The sequence below is a fragment of the Peromyscus eremicus genome, chromosome X, assembly GCF_949786415.1.
Source record: "Peromyscus eremicus chromosome X, PerEre_H2_v1, whole genome shotgun sequence".
Lineage (NCBI taxonomy): Eukaryota > Metazoa > Chordata > Mammalia > Rodentia > Cricetidae > Peromyscus > Peromyscus eremicus.
Window position 1 is genome coordinate 84,747,728 of NC_081439.1, and position 17,935 is coordinate 84,765,662.

General features: G+C 41.0%; 1 protein-coding gene across 3 annotated transcripts; it reads left to right on the forward strand.

The window, feature by feature from the left end:
* The first annotated feature begins 2,018 nt into the window (after nucleotides 1-2,018).
* Nucleotides 2,019-3,872, forward strand: Tceal1 (transcription elongation factor A like 1). Of its 3 annotated transcripts, none has more exons than XM_059250865.1 (2): nucleotides 2,019-2,127; nucleotides 2,829-3,870. In XM_059250865.1, exon 2 carries the CDS (start codon nucleotides 2,859-2,861, stop codon nucleotides 3,354-3,356), a length of 498 nt encoding a protein of 165 aa, XP_059106848.1. In that variant the 5' UTR covers nucleotides 2,019-2,127; nucleotides 2,829-2,858; the 3' UTR covers nucleotides 3,357-3,870. The 3 variants fall into 3 exon arrangements, with proteins under 3 accessions (XP_059106848.1, XP_059106849.1, XP_059106847.1); XM_059250866.1 differs by having other exon boundaries at nucleotides 2,036-2,131; nucleotides 2,829-3,872; XM_059250864.1 differs by lacking the exon at nucleotides 2,019-2,127 and adding an exon at nucleotides 2,352-2,505 and having other exon boundaries at nucleotides 2,829-3,872.
* The last annotated feature ends 14,063 nt before the right edge of the window (nucleotides 3,873-17,935 follow it).

A 17,935-nucleotide genomic window follows, 5' to 3' on the forward strand; every position in this document is an offset into this window, starting at 1 on the left:
GAAAGAATCAAACAAAAATTCTAGCAGTTTCCATGGTATCAAGGGCACCTACCAAGGCAAGTGCAAATAATCAGTTACTGTGTAAACTTAGAATGTCAAAAATTAAATGGAACGGCTTATAGGCTGTGCACTGTTCACAGGATGTAAAGAGAATAATGACAGGAATGAAAAAAATTAATGAAATTGAAATTCTCTAAAAAAGAAACTGCACAAATGAAAAACAAACCCTTCATGATAGACTAAAGAAAGCACAGGTAAACTTGATTTTAAAGACAGACAGCACAGAAAAAAAGAGGAAGATCCAAACAATTTTGGATAAGATATACAAGTAAATTAGCTTGTATTTCAATACAAACTAAATTCACAGTAAAGCAATAAAATTTCATAAAATTGGATATTTCACATAATGAATTTCTGTTCAGAAACATAGTAAATAGCCAAGGTTTTGACAAAAAGTAAATTCCAAAGTTCTCACAGATCTGATATTTCAAATATGAATTTATGTTCAGAAACATCTCAAAATTGCTTAGGTTTAGAAAAAAATAGATTTCAGAACCCTCACAGATCTGATGCCTACTTACCCTGGAAGTGTAAAACAGAAAAAAAAGAGTTCCCTCCCTGGAAGAAAAATCTGCCTGAGGAAGTGGCATTCATGCTTTTTAGATAGGTGAGAAGTAGGCTTAAGGTTAAAGATCAGAAAAAGGCACAGGCCAAAACATGTACCATTTGTGATGCCATCAAACTATGTATACATGCTTTTAATCCTAAGTATTATTACCTAGTTTAATACACAATGTCCTTCCTATCTGCTGTATCTATCTTTTGGGGATCCAGCTATCTCAAGATCCAAATTTTTTTTGGTTTAACAAATTAATTTAAGCCTTTTCAACCACAAAATCAAGAGCTGGCTATTAAGAAGTTAGGGTTTCTGTGAAATCTATTTCTTCCACTATGAATAGTAACTATTGAATGATGGTGATATATAGAGAGGGGAGAATAATACCATATTATGTACCAAGTGCTCTCCCACTTCACATAATAAAAAAATTCTATTGACTATTTTATATGTAGATGGACACATGAGTGTTCTGATTCATGACAATCAAAGTACAGAGTCATTAGATTTACATACTTTACAGAATTAAATCTTTCTAGAGGTGTAGAATCAGATGATTATTAATTTATTCCAGAGTTTCTATTTATGACATAGTTGAGGGGCTCAAAAATTTTTAAAAAATGAGTTGAAAAGAAAAAAATGAAAGATTAACTATCATGGAAATGACAGGATATTTAAAATGTGATGTGATGGGAATGTGGGTTAAACACAAAAATTAGTATTTGAGTGGTATTTTTTTTAGATTTATTTTATTTTATCTTATGTGTGGTTTTTACTGTATGTGTGTCCGTGCCTGCTGTCTGTGGAGGTATGATCCCATGAAACAGAATTATGGATGATTGTGAGCTATGTGGGTGCTGGGAATCCCACTCAGGTCCTCTGCAAGAACAAGTGCTCTTAAGTGCTTAGCCATCTCTCCACTGCCCTTGAAAAGGTTTGTTTTGTTGAAGGAATTTTGCTCTGTAGTTCTGGCTGGCCTGGAACTAGCTGTGGAGGACCGGCTGCCCTCCAATTTAAGGCAATCCTATTGTCTCTATACCCTGAGAACTGGGATTACAGGCATCTGTCACGTTGCCTGTCCTGACCATGTTACCTTGATTTATGGGGGCAAAACAGTGAAATTTCAGTGCAGGGTCTAAAGGACTGGGGAAATCTGAAGCTTCAGTAACTGAGGGAGAGTGAAAAGTGAGACTGAGACATAACATTGGAGATGCAGCACGGAAAAGGTAATCCTGGGGAACCAGATGCTAGTCGTCTCTGGTAACCAAGAAAAGGCAAATAAAAGAGGGGGAGGGGTAAGTGAAAATTCCCATTGTGTCTGAGGTCAAGAAATTCTGGCAAGCGCTGGCAAATGGTCGCCAAAGTGGTTACTAGGGATCTGAGCCCGGCAGTGACGCGCGCCCCTCACGTGACCAGGAGCCTATGTCTGCCCAAGTCCCTCTCATCCCAGTCCTTTTTGCCTGTCCAGACACCGTCTTTCTATTCCCCTTTGGTCGAGAAGGAAAGCAGAAGTAAGTAAGTTCCCTGGATCCTCTAGCTTTGGTGATTGTCAGAGGTGCCTTGTAACCAGTGGGATCGTACCTGCATGGCAGAATCCCGGTCTTCCACTACGCTCCAGCCCCGCCCCCCGCCCACAATTGCGGTGCAGAAAATGGTGGTCTTGGGAGTGGGGTGGGGTACAAAGGACGATGCTCTATGTGAGGTTGAGGAAGGTGAACCCCAAGGGAGCTGTCTTTGGGGCGGTTAGCCGGTCCCCACAAAAAGGGGTGTGCGTCACCGGGTCTGTTTCTCCTCCCCCTGTCCCGCCCCCTTCCCTGTCTGGCGTCTATCTGTGGATTTGCGGGTGTCTCCCAGGCGCCTCAAGGGGGCCACACGGGCCGGAGGTTGGGGTAAGGGTGGGGTAAGGGTGGGCGGTGGGACAGGCTCGGGGTCTGAGACGGAACACGGAGGGGCACAGTCTGCGGACTTCACTGCTCCGCCCCTGTCGCTGCAGGAGAGGCCTTGTGGCAAGGCCTGCTGGGAAAAATGGTGGTCTTTCGGGAAGGAGGGGGCCGCTCCGCAGCCGCGGGCGGGAGAGCGCAGGAGCCTGAGTAAGCTAAGGTTTAAAGACACCCGCCTCAATCCGGGAAAGGCAGGGATTGAAACTCATAACCAGGGTGTTGATCCAGCCCGCCAAGTATTGTGACTCTCGTCTGCTTTTTCTTGTCTCCAGAATAACTGCTTGAAGGAGAAAATTCTCAGCATGGAAAACTCATGCAAAGAAAATGAAGTACAACCACAGAGCACTCCAAAGACCGACAAAGAGCAGCTTCCGGTGGAGCAGTCTCCTGAAAATCAGTGTTCTGAGGAGGAGCAGTCCTCCGAGGATCTGTCCTCAGAGGAGCAGTCCTCAGAGGAGGAGTTCTTTCCTGAAGAGCTTCTGCCTGAGCTGCTGCCTGAGATGCTGCTGTCGGAAGATCGTCCTCCTCAGGAATGCCTCTCACAGAAGAACCTGTTCGAGGACCGCCCTCCCATGGAGCAACCTCCCTGTGGGGTGGGCAAACACAAGCTAGAGGAGGGAAGTTTCAAAGAAAGGCTGGCCCGTTCCCGCCCTCAATTTAGAGGAGACATCCATGGCAGAAATTTAAGTAATGAAGAAATGATACAGGCAGCTGATGAGTTGGAAGAGATGAAAAGAGTACGAAATAAACTGATGATAATGCATTGGAAGGCAAAACGGAGCCGCCCTTACCCCATTTAATGTGTTCCACCTTTCTTTGTTTTGCTTGATAATAGCATTGCTACATGGACTCTCTGTTTGCATCTTCTTACATGCCTCTTCCCTTCTTAGTTGTAATTTTTTGTGCAGTTTTATTTCAGGAGTTTGACTTGTAACTGGCACAGGATTGCTTTTATTATTTTTTCTTTAACCTTTTAAAATCTGAGTCCAATCCATTTGCATGTAAAGATATACATTATATATGTGAAGTGATAAAAGCAAAAGGTATATACATAGCATCCCATTTTTGTAAAAGGAAAACACATTTATATATTAATATGCAAAGAAAAGCTAAAAACTATATACTTAAAGGCTAACATTGGTTATCTGTGTGGTAAAGATAATAGGTGATTTTTATATTTTTTAAATTTTGCTTTATCTAAAGTCTCACTTTTCATGATGAATACATTTTATTTATGTTGCATAACAAACAATATAATAAAAATGTGAAGCAATTCTAAAAAACAAAACTTGGTAATTAGCTTATAAAGACAATGTGATCCTTAATAAATATTTATCAGAACTTAAAAGTTAATCCTATGTTTCTTCTGAATCTCTTTTCTAAGATTTATTTTATTTTATGTGTATGGGTATTTTGCGTACATGTAGGTACACCAGGTATAGGCCTGGAACTGGAGTTATGGATGGTTGTAAGCTACCATGTGGGTGCTGGGATTTGAACCCAAGGCCTCTGGAAGAACAACAAACACTCTTAACCACTGAGCCATCTCTCTAGCCCCTCTTCTGAATCTCTTAAGCAGAAATATAAATGAGACTTTTATTACCAGTAGGAAAAACATTTTCCAAGAAAAACCTTACAGAGCTGCTGTTAAACTAGATGAGAAAAAGATCTTTTGAGCTCTGGTTCTTTTTTTTTTCTTTTTTTTTTTTTTTGGGGGGGGGGTAGGTGCTCCCAACCTCAATAGGTTTCTTTGGAGCACAGGAAATTAACAGCTAAAGAAATCACTCTTGTGCTCACCCAAAATTTCTGTGAGATTCCAAGTGAGTGCCACTTTTTGTTCATGTTCTGCTGTACTTGCATGCATTGCCATAGCTACCAGGCACAGATGCCCCTTCTAGGTCCTGCTGTTTCCAATGGACCCTATTCTGCTAATATCCCCATGGTGTAATACCTGTTTTGCAATCCCTAGTGAGCCACAACTGTAGTCTGTCTCCTCTACATCTTTAGAGAATGTCCTTTTCTCCAGCTTTATTATTAAACACACTCAAGTGTATATAGTCACAATGCTGTTAAGACTTTAATGTAGTAAAGGAATGCTCAAAATTATTTTTTAAAATGCTGGGCAAAATAGCCTTTTCCATGATTTTTCTCTTAAAGTCTTTTGTTTCTTCCTGGACTCTAACATGAGGTCATGGAGACCTGGGATAGGAAGCCAAATTTGAAAGATGGACACCATGCTGTGTAATTACAATAGAAACTCCCTTTCTAAATATCCAAGGTTAACTGTAATTTCGATTGCTTTATCGACCTTAGAGTGGATTTTTCTCTCAGGGGCTTCTTGCAGAATTGTCTTATCTATTCAGTTAACTGGTATAAAGTAAAGAGGAAGATAAAAGTTAATGCCCATGTGATAGTAAATGAAACCTGAAATCCCAACCCTTGGGAAGTTGAGGAGGAGGGTTGCCACAAGATTGGGCTACACAGTGAGTTCTAGGCCAGCATGGGCTACAGAGTGAGTCTCTATGTAAAAAAAAAATAAAAAAAATAAAAAACAAAGTCCCCAAACAAAAATAGAATTAAAAAAAAAAAAACCTTGAGCTCAAACTAGGACATTCCCATCTCCAATATTCCATAGCAATGACATGCACACAAAAGTTCTCACTCTGTAGTAAAACACCAGAATTTATTTCTCCTAAGTGTAACATCACATTCATTGGCCAACCATTCTCTATTACCTTTCATACTCCATCTCATTAAAACTCTTTAAAGTTAAAAAAAATGAGCATCACAGTGGGTATGGTGTCACATGCCTTTAATACCAGCACACAGGAGGCAGAGGCAGGCAGATCTCTATGAGTTCAAGACCATTCTGCTCTATATAGTGAGTTCTGAGCTAACCAGAGCTACACAGTGAGATCTTGTCTCAAAAAATGTGAACAACACACAATATTAAATGATACATGAAAAACTGGAATAAAACATTGAAAATATATGTTATATATTTACAGATACATTTTAAAAACAAAAACTTCAACTTACCTACTGGAAAATGGTCAAATAAGTTAATCCACATGAGAAGCAATGTGATCTGGATACAAAACACATTCATAGATGGTATTGTGTAGGTATATAACATACATACATATAAATATATATTAATAGGATCTAACTGACACTGAATAAAAGATGCCGAATCCTGTATTTCATCCATTGAAATTTTTTTTTTATGAACAGCACAGTAGAGCTGACACTAGTGGGGAGAGGGAGTGAACCAGCCAAGAACCTGAGCTTGAAAGATCTGGCCCTGCCCTTCATCTGCCATATGATGGTGTGGGTGGGGGAGAGATGCCCCTCGTCACCTGTGGCAGGTAGGAGAGCTGTCTCTGCCCCTTACCAGCTGCAGCACTCAGGAGAGTGGCCCCTGTACCTCACCTGGACAACACAGTAGAGTTGGCCGTGAAGGTGTAGGTGTGGGAAAGCTGACCCTGACAGTGAAAGCAGAACTGGCCCAGTCCCTTGCTCATAACTCCAAGGGGTGAACTAGTCAGAGCAATGCTGGAGAGCTCATCTTGGAAGTGAGGACTGGGAAGAGCTGGCAGGCTGACCAACTCTGTGACTATCCAGGCCCAGAAACAGAGTTATGAGTTGACCCACCCCAACATTTATCTATGATCTGCTGGAGCACATGAAGAGACCGATCCTGCAGACCCAAAGCTGCAGGATCTCCACAACACAGGGCAACAAGAGGACATCCAAGAGGAGTCCCAGTGTGAGGGCCCAGCATCAATAGTGTAGCAGAAACCAGAGGCCTTGAACCAGATCAATGACTCTTTGCAATGAACATTTGCACATAAAGATGTATGGGTAAAAGGGTTTACTGCATGACTCACTGTGTCACGCTACAGCTTCCATGGTAAGACTGAGTTTTCCTTTTTTTCTCTTAAATTTTTTTCCCTTAAATTTTATTTTTTCTCTTAAATTTTATGGGGAGGGGCTGCAGGGGCAGAGGGCAGATTCAAAGGGATGGGGAAATGAATGGGATCGAGATGCATCATGTGAAAAACAAAAGAAAGAAATAAAAAAGAAATATTTTTAGCCTGATAATATATCCTGAAAAATCGACACATTACATATGAACCTAGTATAGAAATACTCTGAACATATTGTAGTTTATTCCCTAATGATGGAGACTTCAGTAGTCTTACCATTACAAATATGCCACAGCGGCCATTCATTTTTAAAATTTGTATTAAATTTGTTCTTTGACAATTTTAAACAGACATAAAATGTATTCTGATTACTGCAACTCTCCATCCCTTTTAGTCTCATTTCCACCTCTATTAATTATGCTTTCTTCCTCCACTTTTTTTCCCCAAACATTTCTTTTCCTTTTTTGAGGACCATAGAGTTTAACCAGGATCATCAGTGTTACCTTCAGCATGGAACTATCCATTGGGGCAGTGAGTGAAGACAATGACTTCCTTTTACCAGAATCCATCAATAGCCAAGAGTTTATCAGGGAAGGGTAGTGCCCCATGGGCCTTTCCCTGGTCCATGAGCGACTGTTGACAGACCTAGTACTATGTAGACCTATAGCATATAACCACAGATGTTGTGAAGTCATGTCTGAAATTGGCTGTGCCCTCCCCAGAAGACAGCATTTCACAAACATTCTTATTTCAGAAGTTTTTGATTTTGTTTTTCAAGACATGGTTTCTCTGTGTAGCCCTGGCTGTCCTGGAACTCGCTCTGTAGCCCAGGCTGGCCTCAAACTCAGAGATCCACCTGCCTCTGCATCCCAAGTGCTGGGATTAAAAGCATGTACCAACAGGCCTGGCCTTTCAGAGATTTTTTTAAAAGACTATTTTGGAATATTTGATTTATTATTTCTTGTCTCTGTCTTTCTCTGTCTCTATGTCTCTCTCTCTGTCTCTGTCTCTCTTGTGTGTGTGCACTTATGTGTGTGCACCCATGTGTGTGAAGGTGCTCACAGAGGGAAGAAGAGGACTTGGAACCTCCAAAGCTGGATTTAGAGTCAGTTTTGCATCACCTGACAAGGATGCAGGGAACTAAATTCAGGTCCTCTGGAAGAAAAGCAACTTCTCTTAACTTCTGAGCCATCTCTCTAGCATCAATATCTTCCAGCTCTTATGTTCTTTCTGACTGTCTTCCTAGATGATCACTGACTATTAGAAGGGGCTGTTATAAATGTTCTGTTTAAGGCTGAGCACTCAACTATTAATTATTCTCAGTACTTTGAGCATACAGGTGTTATTTACCACCACACAATAGCCAGTCCTGATCATGCTTCCTTGTATTTTTATTTGTTTCTCTCTGTATAACACACACACACACACACACACACACACACACACACACACACATATATATAAAATGTAACTAGAGTAGAATAATTGCATTTAGGGTACACTGCCAAACTAGTCTCTATAATAGACTAGTGGCATCCAAATCCTTTCTAGCTGGTCTAGTCTACTCTTGCCTTTGAGGTGAAACTTCCATGCCTTTGCTCAGGCTCCTGCTTCTATCTAGAATGTCCTCACCCCTTCTGTTCAGCAAAATCTCATTTAGTCAGTCCCAAAGGGTATTCCTAACAACCACCAAACCAAGCTGTTAGGTGTTCTTTCCTGGTGCTTCTAAAGTACCAAGCAACTTAAACTCTTATTATTGTTGTTGTTGTTATGTGTTAAAAAATTATTTTAGGCATCTACTTTCTCTATAAATCACTGAACTTCTCAAAGAAACTTGTATCTTGCTCCCCAGCATATCCAGGACATAGTGCAGAACAAATATTCACTAAATATAATCTCCTTGAGCCAGTCTGATGTTACCTCCTTTACTCCAACCTCTGCTACCTACACCTAAAGCTGGGGTTGGTTGTTCTGGGTCCTTTAGTGAGTCCCTGGTATAAAGAGTAGCTGCATAATGTGCTAGAGCACAGCAATGAAAGCCAGCCTGGAGCAAGTAACTTTCTGGATTCCAGGAAAGGTGGTAGCAGTCTATCTGGAGGATGTTTCCATACAGATCAAGTGATGCTCCTGATATCTTACAAAAGCTGAGTCATCTCAACCAATTCATAGAAGCCAATTATTGGAGAGGCATGATGGTGGTACAAAATAAACTTTAGTATGATGAGCTAAGTGATCAGAACTGGTTGTATGATCTTCTCAAGGAACACACCAACTCCAAGTGATGATCTTATATAGGAACTTCAAATTGCTTATTTTTATTTCATATATATGAGTGTTTTGCCTATGTGTATGTGTGTAGCACACACATGCAGTGACTGCAGAGGCCAGATGAGAACATCAGAATCCCTGGAGCTGTAGTTATAGAAAGTTTTGAAGTTCCATATGGGTAGTGGGAAATGAACCTCGGTCCCCCTGCAGAAAATGCTCTTAACTGATGAACCATCTCTCCAGAACCTTATTTAAGAACTTTTATGGCAGTGGAATTTAGCCACTGATGAATCAGTGCCAGAGCATGCATTAATCAGGCAGTGGTACATTTCTGAGGCACATCCTGATACTATCTGAAGGTCACCAGATGCTCTGGATCCCATAAATCAGAGGAAGATAACGGATTATGAAGTCTTATGACCAATGCTTCTCTTGTCCCATTTTTCCTGGAATCCTTAACTCTAGAAACTAGTATTTTAATCATTTAGGGTCATGTTTTCTTCATAATTTAAAATGTTGGGCAAAGGTAAAGAAAACAAACAGTAAGTTTACAAGGAAAAACTGCAAAGGTCAAGTTAACTCATTAGACTGTTTCATTACCAAAAGAGGCCTCTTTTCAGTGTGTTGGGAGTACAGCATCACATCATTCTAAACCTAGAAGGCACCTCATTGATGCTTCTACTACAGCCTCATTTTATGGAACAAGAGAGCATAAACAGAGGCAAGAAGAGGAGTTCCAGGCATCAATGTATGCATTCAGAACCTCCACTGAGTGAATGATAACATGAATTCTGCCCAGGCCCCAGAGTGTTACTGGCTCCTTTCAGCCCAGATGGGACCATATTCTCTGTCCTCATATGTTTGCAAAAGCTTAAGTTGCTACCCAACCCTTCTTCAGAGGCTTTCTTTGCTTTTCTGGAAATATCCAGGTGTGTGTGTGTGTGTGTGTGTGTGTGTGTGTGTGTGTGTGTGTGTGTGTGTTTCTAGGCCTCAGTTAAGATAATACCAGAAGCAAAAAAAGAGAAGATTCATGTTATTGTATTTCCACTTGGATACCCTGCTCCTCTGGCAGAGCAAGTCTGAGACAGGAGACAGGAGAGCCGAAGGCTGGGCAGGGCCTGCTGCAGTGAGCAGATGCTAGCCTGACATCGAGAACTGCCACCATAATGTGCTCTTAGGAAAGAATGCAGGGGAGGCAGCAACAGAGCACCCTGGGCTGAAGGAACCCAGGCAGACAGGTCCTGCTGTGTGAAAGCAGGCTAATCAGAGGGAGGGCAGGCTCTGTTCCTGCCACTGGGGCAGGAAACCGTGGACCAGAATTCTCCCTGGACTCGCTCAGATTCCACCAGAGAAAGACAGGGGCCTGGTGACTGTTGCCATGGCAGCAGTTATCCGGGGTTAGCAGCTTCTCCTTTCTCTGCATGGATGCCCTGCCTGTCTTCTGATACCTTCAGTTCCTACTTCCAGAAAAGGCCTGTTCAGCTCACCCTGACTGTGGGAATATGGTTGGCATTCGTTTGCATAGGGTTAGCTTTAGTAGAATACCTCGGTACCATATTCTAGACCAAACTATAGAAGGTGAAATGTCTTCCTGAATCATACAAACTAGTCATAGTCTAGAAGGAATAGTTCACAGTCCATGGCCATGAGTTACAGCTTAAACTCTTTCTGTGACTTTCTAAATGAACTTAGCCATTTATTTAATCTTATTTGTTATTGTTTTCACATTGTTAAATGAGACTAGAAGCAGTACATTGTCCTTAGCACAAGATGTGCTTGGCAGTGTCTTCTCCCAAAATAAAAGCGAATTATGTCCTTACAGCATGTGCAAATAAATATATATTTACAAATTTTCAGAGTCTGGTCTAAATTCAGGACTGGGCACAAATGACAGTTTGGACTGGGTTCAAATTAGCACGGTGTTGATTACTATTAAGGTAACAAATATGCAGTGGAAGCAATAGAAGGTTACTAGGTGTGGCCTAGTAATCTCAATAGTCTATGTAAGTAACATGACATACTTGCCAGCTCAGAGGAAAGAGAGGATTGTAGATAAAATCAATCTTTTTTCCTGTGCTAGAGATTCAGTCCAGGCCTTGTCTTAGGGTTACTGTTTTTAAACTCTGTGTCCTTTAAGGTCTCAAAAACAACTTTGATATAGCCCACAAGGAAATCCATCTGCTGTTTATTAAGCCATTTCACCAAGGCTTGGTGTACAGGCTCTTGGTCTAAACCTTCTTTCTCTGACTGAACTTGAAACAGCATTCCTTATCTGTGTTTGTTCTACAGGGGAATTTTCCATGCATACCAGCTTGGGGGCTTTTTATAACAAGGTTGACCATAATCTACTTCAGTGGGAGGATAATTCTTTTCACCTATGCTCAGTCTGGCATAAGAAATGTCTCAGGGCATTTATTTTGGAGTGACTAGAAAGGAATCAAGACACTTATAGCTAAGGACCCATGACTGAATAGGAAAAGAGATCAAAGGTGTTCCAGTTGAAGATCTGTGTGTACCCTTGCAATGAAGAAACCAGATGCACACAAGAAGCAGTGGGTCCACAATGTTCTGCAAAATCTTTTTTGCACAAGCCTGAACTAAACTATTTGGTTCCTCCAGAAATATGGCTGTGTTATCACTGAACTGGTTACTAATGGCTCTCAGCCTGTGTGGTCTATTTTAATGCTTTAGAAATATCCCCAAAAGAAAGCCATTTATGTGATGGTGATCTTTAGAATATCAGACTTAGGGAAGTTACTTATTCTAGAGGCACGGGCGAGGACAAGAAATGCATAAAGTATGTTTGGGTTACACTGATTGGGTGGTCTCTTTAGGCTAAAGCAGAGGAAAATCCATAACAAAGCCTAGAATTTATGATCCAGTCTGGATTCTTATAAGCTTTGTGAATAAGAGTCATTTATATGGTTTAAAAAAAAAAAACATTTTCTAGTAATTCCAATCTACACTGCCACTACTTTCTTCAAATTTCTATTGACCTGGCAAGAATTCACATTTCACATATTAATGAATAAAGGGGATGTGGGCTAACCCCTATGCCTACATGAAGCAGCTATCCCCATGCCAGTCACATGGCAAGCACTCAGTAATGGTGAAACTCTCAGAGGTCTCTCGAGGAAATACGATATTTTCCTGTGTTTGGTCTTTGTGTATCTATCAGCCTGACATATACAGTGTGTATATACGAAATCATTATGACTACATTTTGCTGAATGACCAAAACATAAAGATCTGCTATCACCATCTCAGAGTTGGAGCATTTGAGTTCCACTCCCAGCACTGTAAAACAAAACAAAAATAGTATTGGTCAGTTTATCATGTAACATGTTAGAACTATAAGCACTAAGTAGTCCACAATTGTGTTAGACTGAAGTTTGGGAACTCATTAGCAGGCTAGAGTTATATAGGAGACATGAAAAAAAGGTGAATGGCTGGTAGGTAATGAAGAGATGAAATTGCCTTGAAGTTAATGAAGCATAAGCTTCAAGGCCCTTGGGTTTGTACAAGCAACTAGAGTTGATTTGTACAGGCCTTTAGGAAGGGTTCATGAAGGTAGAATATAAGCTGATTATCCAATGGACTCAACTTATCTATGTCCTTATTTTGACACTAGATGGAATCCATGAATATAATGAGGTATTTCACGCATGATTACATTACTTAGCAGGACAGATTTTACAAATACAATCAAGGTTCCAAACCATTACGCTAAAATGGTTATCACTATGTGATCTTGACATAAAGTTATCTTTTAAAAGAACTGGCCCTTTCTCCAAAACATGAAAAAGATTGAGTGTGATGGGGATTTCCAATGCTGACTTTGAAGTTTAAGGGGACTCTACACGAAGACTGTGTCTAGGAGCTGAGAATGATCCCTGATAGTCAGCTAGGAGGAAACTATGGCCTCAGTTTATCTATGTGTAACTGAATTCTGCCACAAAAATGTAAGTTTTAAAAAGGACTCCAAGCTTCAGATACAGCTTCATATATATGAAATTTTGGTCATACATCATAGCATCTATAACTGTGACTTTTCCTAATACATCTACCTAGGCTTGATTTAATTTTTGGTGATATGGCATGAGATATTTATACTCACCAAGGTATTATACAATTCAAAATACACTATCACAAAAAGGCATTGATGTCAAACTGAATTATTTATGTTAAGAATATTTAGGATTTGTTGGTTGGGGCTATAGCTCAAGATTCTTTTCTAATTATACATGAGGCTCTGTATTACATCCCAAGGAAAGCAAATGTGCAAGAACACACACACACACACACACACACACACACACACACACACACACACACATTATTTATATGTGTGTATATGCATAAGAAAACTCGAAATGCTCTGAAATGTTAAATATTAAAAAGAAACTTGACAGAAGTCACTAATTGTTTCCTCAAATTTGGCAATAATAAAAATTTGAAAATGTTAAAATCGTAAAAATATACCTACCACCAATAACAAATTATTAATCTGAAAAATTTTAAAATCAATAACAAACAATTGATTATGCTAAAGGAAAGACTAAAGTGCCTTTTTAGTTTTCTTTAGGAAGAGTAATATTGCCAAAATGTCATGTGAAGAGAGGATCTAAGTGTTTTCAACCAAAAGTGTTTTCTGGGGGAAGAAATATTTATAGAGGTTTACCAGGCGGTAAGAAAATACATTTCCCCCTTCCAATTATGACATTTTGTATGTCATTGTTAAAATCAAAGTGTGTTGCTTGTAATTTCTCATTGTAAATATATGTTAACATGGATACCTAGTTGTTTGCGTTGCCCATATCTTTTATTCATCCATCGCCTTAACCAATGGGCCATCCTGTCATTCCCTAACCTATATGTTTTAAATATCCTTTTGCTTAAAGAGGGTCCTTTAAATAGCAAATTGTAAACTCCTTAACCTGCATCTCGCCCTTAGGTGGTAAGCACTAAGGAGGGGCTATGAATGAGAATTCCTGGAAGTTGTGACTACTTAGGCTGCATACTGGTTGTTTTTATTGTCAACTCGACACAAACTAGCATCACCTGGGAAGAAGAAACTTTATCTGAGGAATTACCTTCATCAAACTGGCCTGTGGGCATGTCTGTAGGGAATTATCTTACTGATGATTGAAATGGGAGGCCCCAGCCCACTGTGAGTGGCACCATTTCTAAGCAGGTGGGCTTGGACTGCGTGCGAAAGCCAGGAAAGAGCTAGAGAAGAAACAAGACACTAAGCAGCACTCCACCACGGTTTCCGCTCCAGATTCCTGCCTTGAGTTCCTGCTTTGGCTTCTCTTGTTGATGGATTATAATTGGGGTGCCTAGGCCAAATTAACTTTTTCCTCCACAAGTTGCTTGTGTTCAGAATGTTTTATCATAACAACAGAAAAGCAGACTAGAACAGGTTGACTGACTGATTAGAACTTCAGTGATGTGAAGAGGCTGGAATGCTGCAAGTCCAGAGCTAAGTTTTCTTGGGCTATCTTTAGCCCCCTTAACAGCCATTTATTGTCCTCCTTTGTACGTGAGCTAACATCTTTGTGATCATTGGGTAAATCCTTTGGAATGTGCAAACAGACCCTAGTTTCCACCAAGCGAAAGGCTAAAACTGATAGTATCTGAGGCCTAAGACTGAGATTTCCCTGCTTTTCTGTAACTTGCCTATGCAATGTGCCCACCAAAGTGTTTGAAGTCTCTTGAGTTACAGGTTTCATTGTTTCGTTATTCTAAGACTTCATGGAACTCTTACCACGTTGGAACATGGTATCTTGGAGAAACCTGAGTCTGTGTTCCTCATGGCCACTCATATATGGCTCTAGAATACACGTTCTCTTCTGTTGTTTTGAGTTTAGAGCTTATTCTTTCATCAACAGTAACAAGCTTTTAAAATATGAAGACCCAACTTGCTTCTGTACTGGGGTGTCATGTGGTCATGATAGCTGACTTCATGGAAAAAGCTTCTCACATACACAGGGGGCCCTTCGGGGAGCTCCAGCTGCTCTGTACATTTCAAACTTCCAAAATAGTGGCGGCTTAAGAGGATCTATATTTGTATTATCACTGAGCAGCAAAAACAGGTGGCTGAGTTATTTGCTTACCCACATGAACTCTTTTATCCACCTCTTGCTTCTCAAATGAAAACAGATCTTTTCTATTTTCTAATGACAAACAGGATGTAGACTGATAATAACAGTAAAAAGAATTCAGTAGTGATAAGGAACAGAGTGGATAAATAGTGAAAAGAAGTAACAGAAATCTTTCTCTCTTTCACTCTCGGCCTCACTTCTTGGCCCTGTCTTTTCAGTGTCTGTATAGGACTGCAAGGGAAGTGGTGGACCTTCGGGTCTTGGGGGTGGGGAGGTGGAGAGTCTTAGGGAATAAGAAAGAAAAAAGGAACCATTGTCTATTTATCCCAAGTGCTGATCCTCTCTGATAATCTGAGAAGAAAGGGAATAGAAATTCTCAGAAGATAATATACTTTTAGTGTCTCCACCAGAAACAGAAAGGATTAACAAGTGGGGGTTAGGGAGGGCGACTGGGCTCCAGATGAAGTGCTGCTGGGTTAATTGAGAACCTAAGCTTACTGATAACACAGACGTCACCGAACAAAGAAAGTGCTGGCATGCATTTGAGTCACCATGTAGCCCCAGTCTTCTTTTCCATCTCATTGTCGTCTCCCTGTTGCCTTGGTGGCAAACAAATGTGTCCACTAGACAAAAAAAAGGGTAGTGCCTGCTCTGGTTCTGAAGTGGTTTTTAATGAGCTGACGCTAGCTTAAAGCAGAGGCTAGGATAATGACCCCAGCAGGTCCGGGACTGCGTAGCTGCGTTTCAAAGTAGAAATGTATAATAAAAATAAAATAAAATAATGACTTGGGAAAGGTATCTAGGAAAGGAACTGCGCTCAGGTTTGGGCAGGGCGGCTTCTGGCCTAGGAAAAGAGGAGAAATGCTCCCTGCAAAAGTAGGAACCACTTGCAAAATTCTGGAGTGGAAAAGATGTGAGAAATGGATGCTGCAGCTGGTCATATACTGCAGTTCTAACACAACAGCTAATCGCTCTGTCCATTTTGACTCAGGAAATGGTGGGCACAAGGAGGATTGTTGGGGGAGTGCTCTGAATCCTGCATGGGTGCCAGATTCCTTTCACAGAGGGTGTGGGCATGCTGAGCATAAATGGAGAAAGAGGTAAGCAACCCAATCCCTGTAGGTGGCTATGAGAATGGCTGGTGTCTGTAGCTCCCCAGTGGAGGTGGAGAAGCTGATCTTTCCCTAGACTGCATTCCCTACAATTTTGCCCCACTCCCTTGTTCCTTTTGGTAAGCAAAACAAAAACAAAAACAAAAAATTCATAGTGGCTTAGAGCAAAGGATAATTTCTATCTCCCACCACATGCCCAAGTTGTATTATCAGTAAAGGTCAGGAGTGCAAGAGCTCTGCTCCCTCCCTATGGCTTATTGGGGACTTGGGAAAATAGAGATTCACAACCTAGATTATAATTGACCATTGGGGCAGGGGGGACCATTATGAAAATCTCTTATTACACAATAGTCTAAAGAGAGCCTGTTACTACTACTCACGGCATATTAGCTAAAACTAAAAAAGTGCCTTCACCTACCACCGAGGTCTAGAGGGCAATGATCTATGAAATATAGTTTCCTGTGTAGGAGAGGTGAACTATAAAGTGAGAAAATTTTCTAACAAAATATTCATAAGAATTCGAGGCAAACACTTTTCTAATATATTAAAATAAAAAATGGAAGAGAAAATTATACTTCTATAAAATAAGTAAAAATATGCCCTTTATTCATACACACTCCCTTTTCCTTCCTTCCCTCCCTCTCATGCTATTTTGGGAGCTGTTCATGTCTTCAGGTCTCTCTCTTTAAGGCTATGGCAGCCTGCTGCATGCTAGTGAGGCTGGAATTCCTTCTACAGTGAGGTAAGGTTTCTGGGCACAAGTGCCAGGTTTATAATAAGAAAGGGTAAATCCATCCCCTTAGTATTCAAAGGGGGCACTCTTACAGGAAGAGCTTGCCAATGCTGCAATCCTCTGTGGGATGCTTCTACCCTTTGGCGCTTCAGCCTTCAGGAGGCATTAGGTCCTCTAGGGCTGATGGCAGGGCTGTTCTGGAAAGGTTTACTTGGGGGAGATCAACTGTCTTCTTTGCTGATCAGAGCATGATGCCTTTCTCTTCGTTGTTGTCTCACTTGGAGTTGACGCAGAAGTAACTGATCTTTCCCTCAGAGTTCAATGAAGTAGCTTCTAGAATAACTGGCAAAAATGAGTTTAGCCAGCAAACAAGACCTTGCCCATCCCTCTCCCATCCACATTGCTCTGACTCTCAGAAGGGCTCGGGATATGCCCTGACCTGTTTCAGTGATTTTTGTGATGACTTATCTCTGTATCTGCCTGGTGCAGACCATCTTATGTCTGAGTCATGGAAGGCTTAGAAGTACAAGAGACCCCAGAAAAGGGAGCTTGCAACAGCCTGTGAGCCTCTAACTTTGTAGGAAAATGTTGTCTCTTGTTCAAACAACTCTGTACACTGCACGTAGCACTTTACTTGAAAACCAAGGCAGTCGGATTATGAATTGGTGTTTGAAATACTTGTTTCCCAGGCCCCTCATCATTTCCTTTCCCACACAAAAGGCTAGTATCTCAATCACATGTCCAAGCGCTGATTTGCTTGGCTAAGTTCTTGACAGAAAACATTGAGGTCTCAGGATCCTAGGAAGAAAGAGAGAAGGGGGAGGAGGAAAGGGAAGAAAGAAAGAGAAAGAGAGAGAGAGAGAGAGAGAGAGAGAGAGAGAGAGAGAGAGAGAGAGAGAGGAAGGGAGGGAGGGAGGGAGGAAGGAAGGAAGGAAGGAAGGAAGGAAGGAAGGAAGGAAGGAAGGAAGGAAGGAAGGAAAAGGAAGAAACAGCCACATGCTAACAACAATCACCCTGCTCTTAGGAGACAGTACATTGAGAGGAAGCTTCTGTGATGAGGTAGCATAGAACAGATAAGACTCATGCCCCCAGCAACATACTGAGTCCTTGCTCAGCAGAAGATACATGGATAACTGCAAGGAAAGAGTTCCTGTAACTACCCTTATATAGATTACTCATCAGACTGTGAATCTCTAGACTATTACAAATACCACGACTGAGCACTACAAGATT

Excerpts from the sequence above, each read along its gene's own strand:
- Tceal1 (XM_059250865.1), top strand. The coding sequence starts at position 2,859 with ATGGAAAACTCATGCAAAGAAAATGAAGTACAACCACAGAGCACTCCA.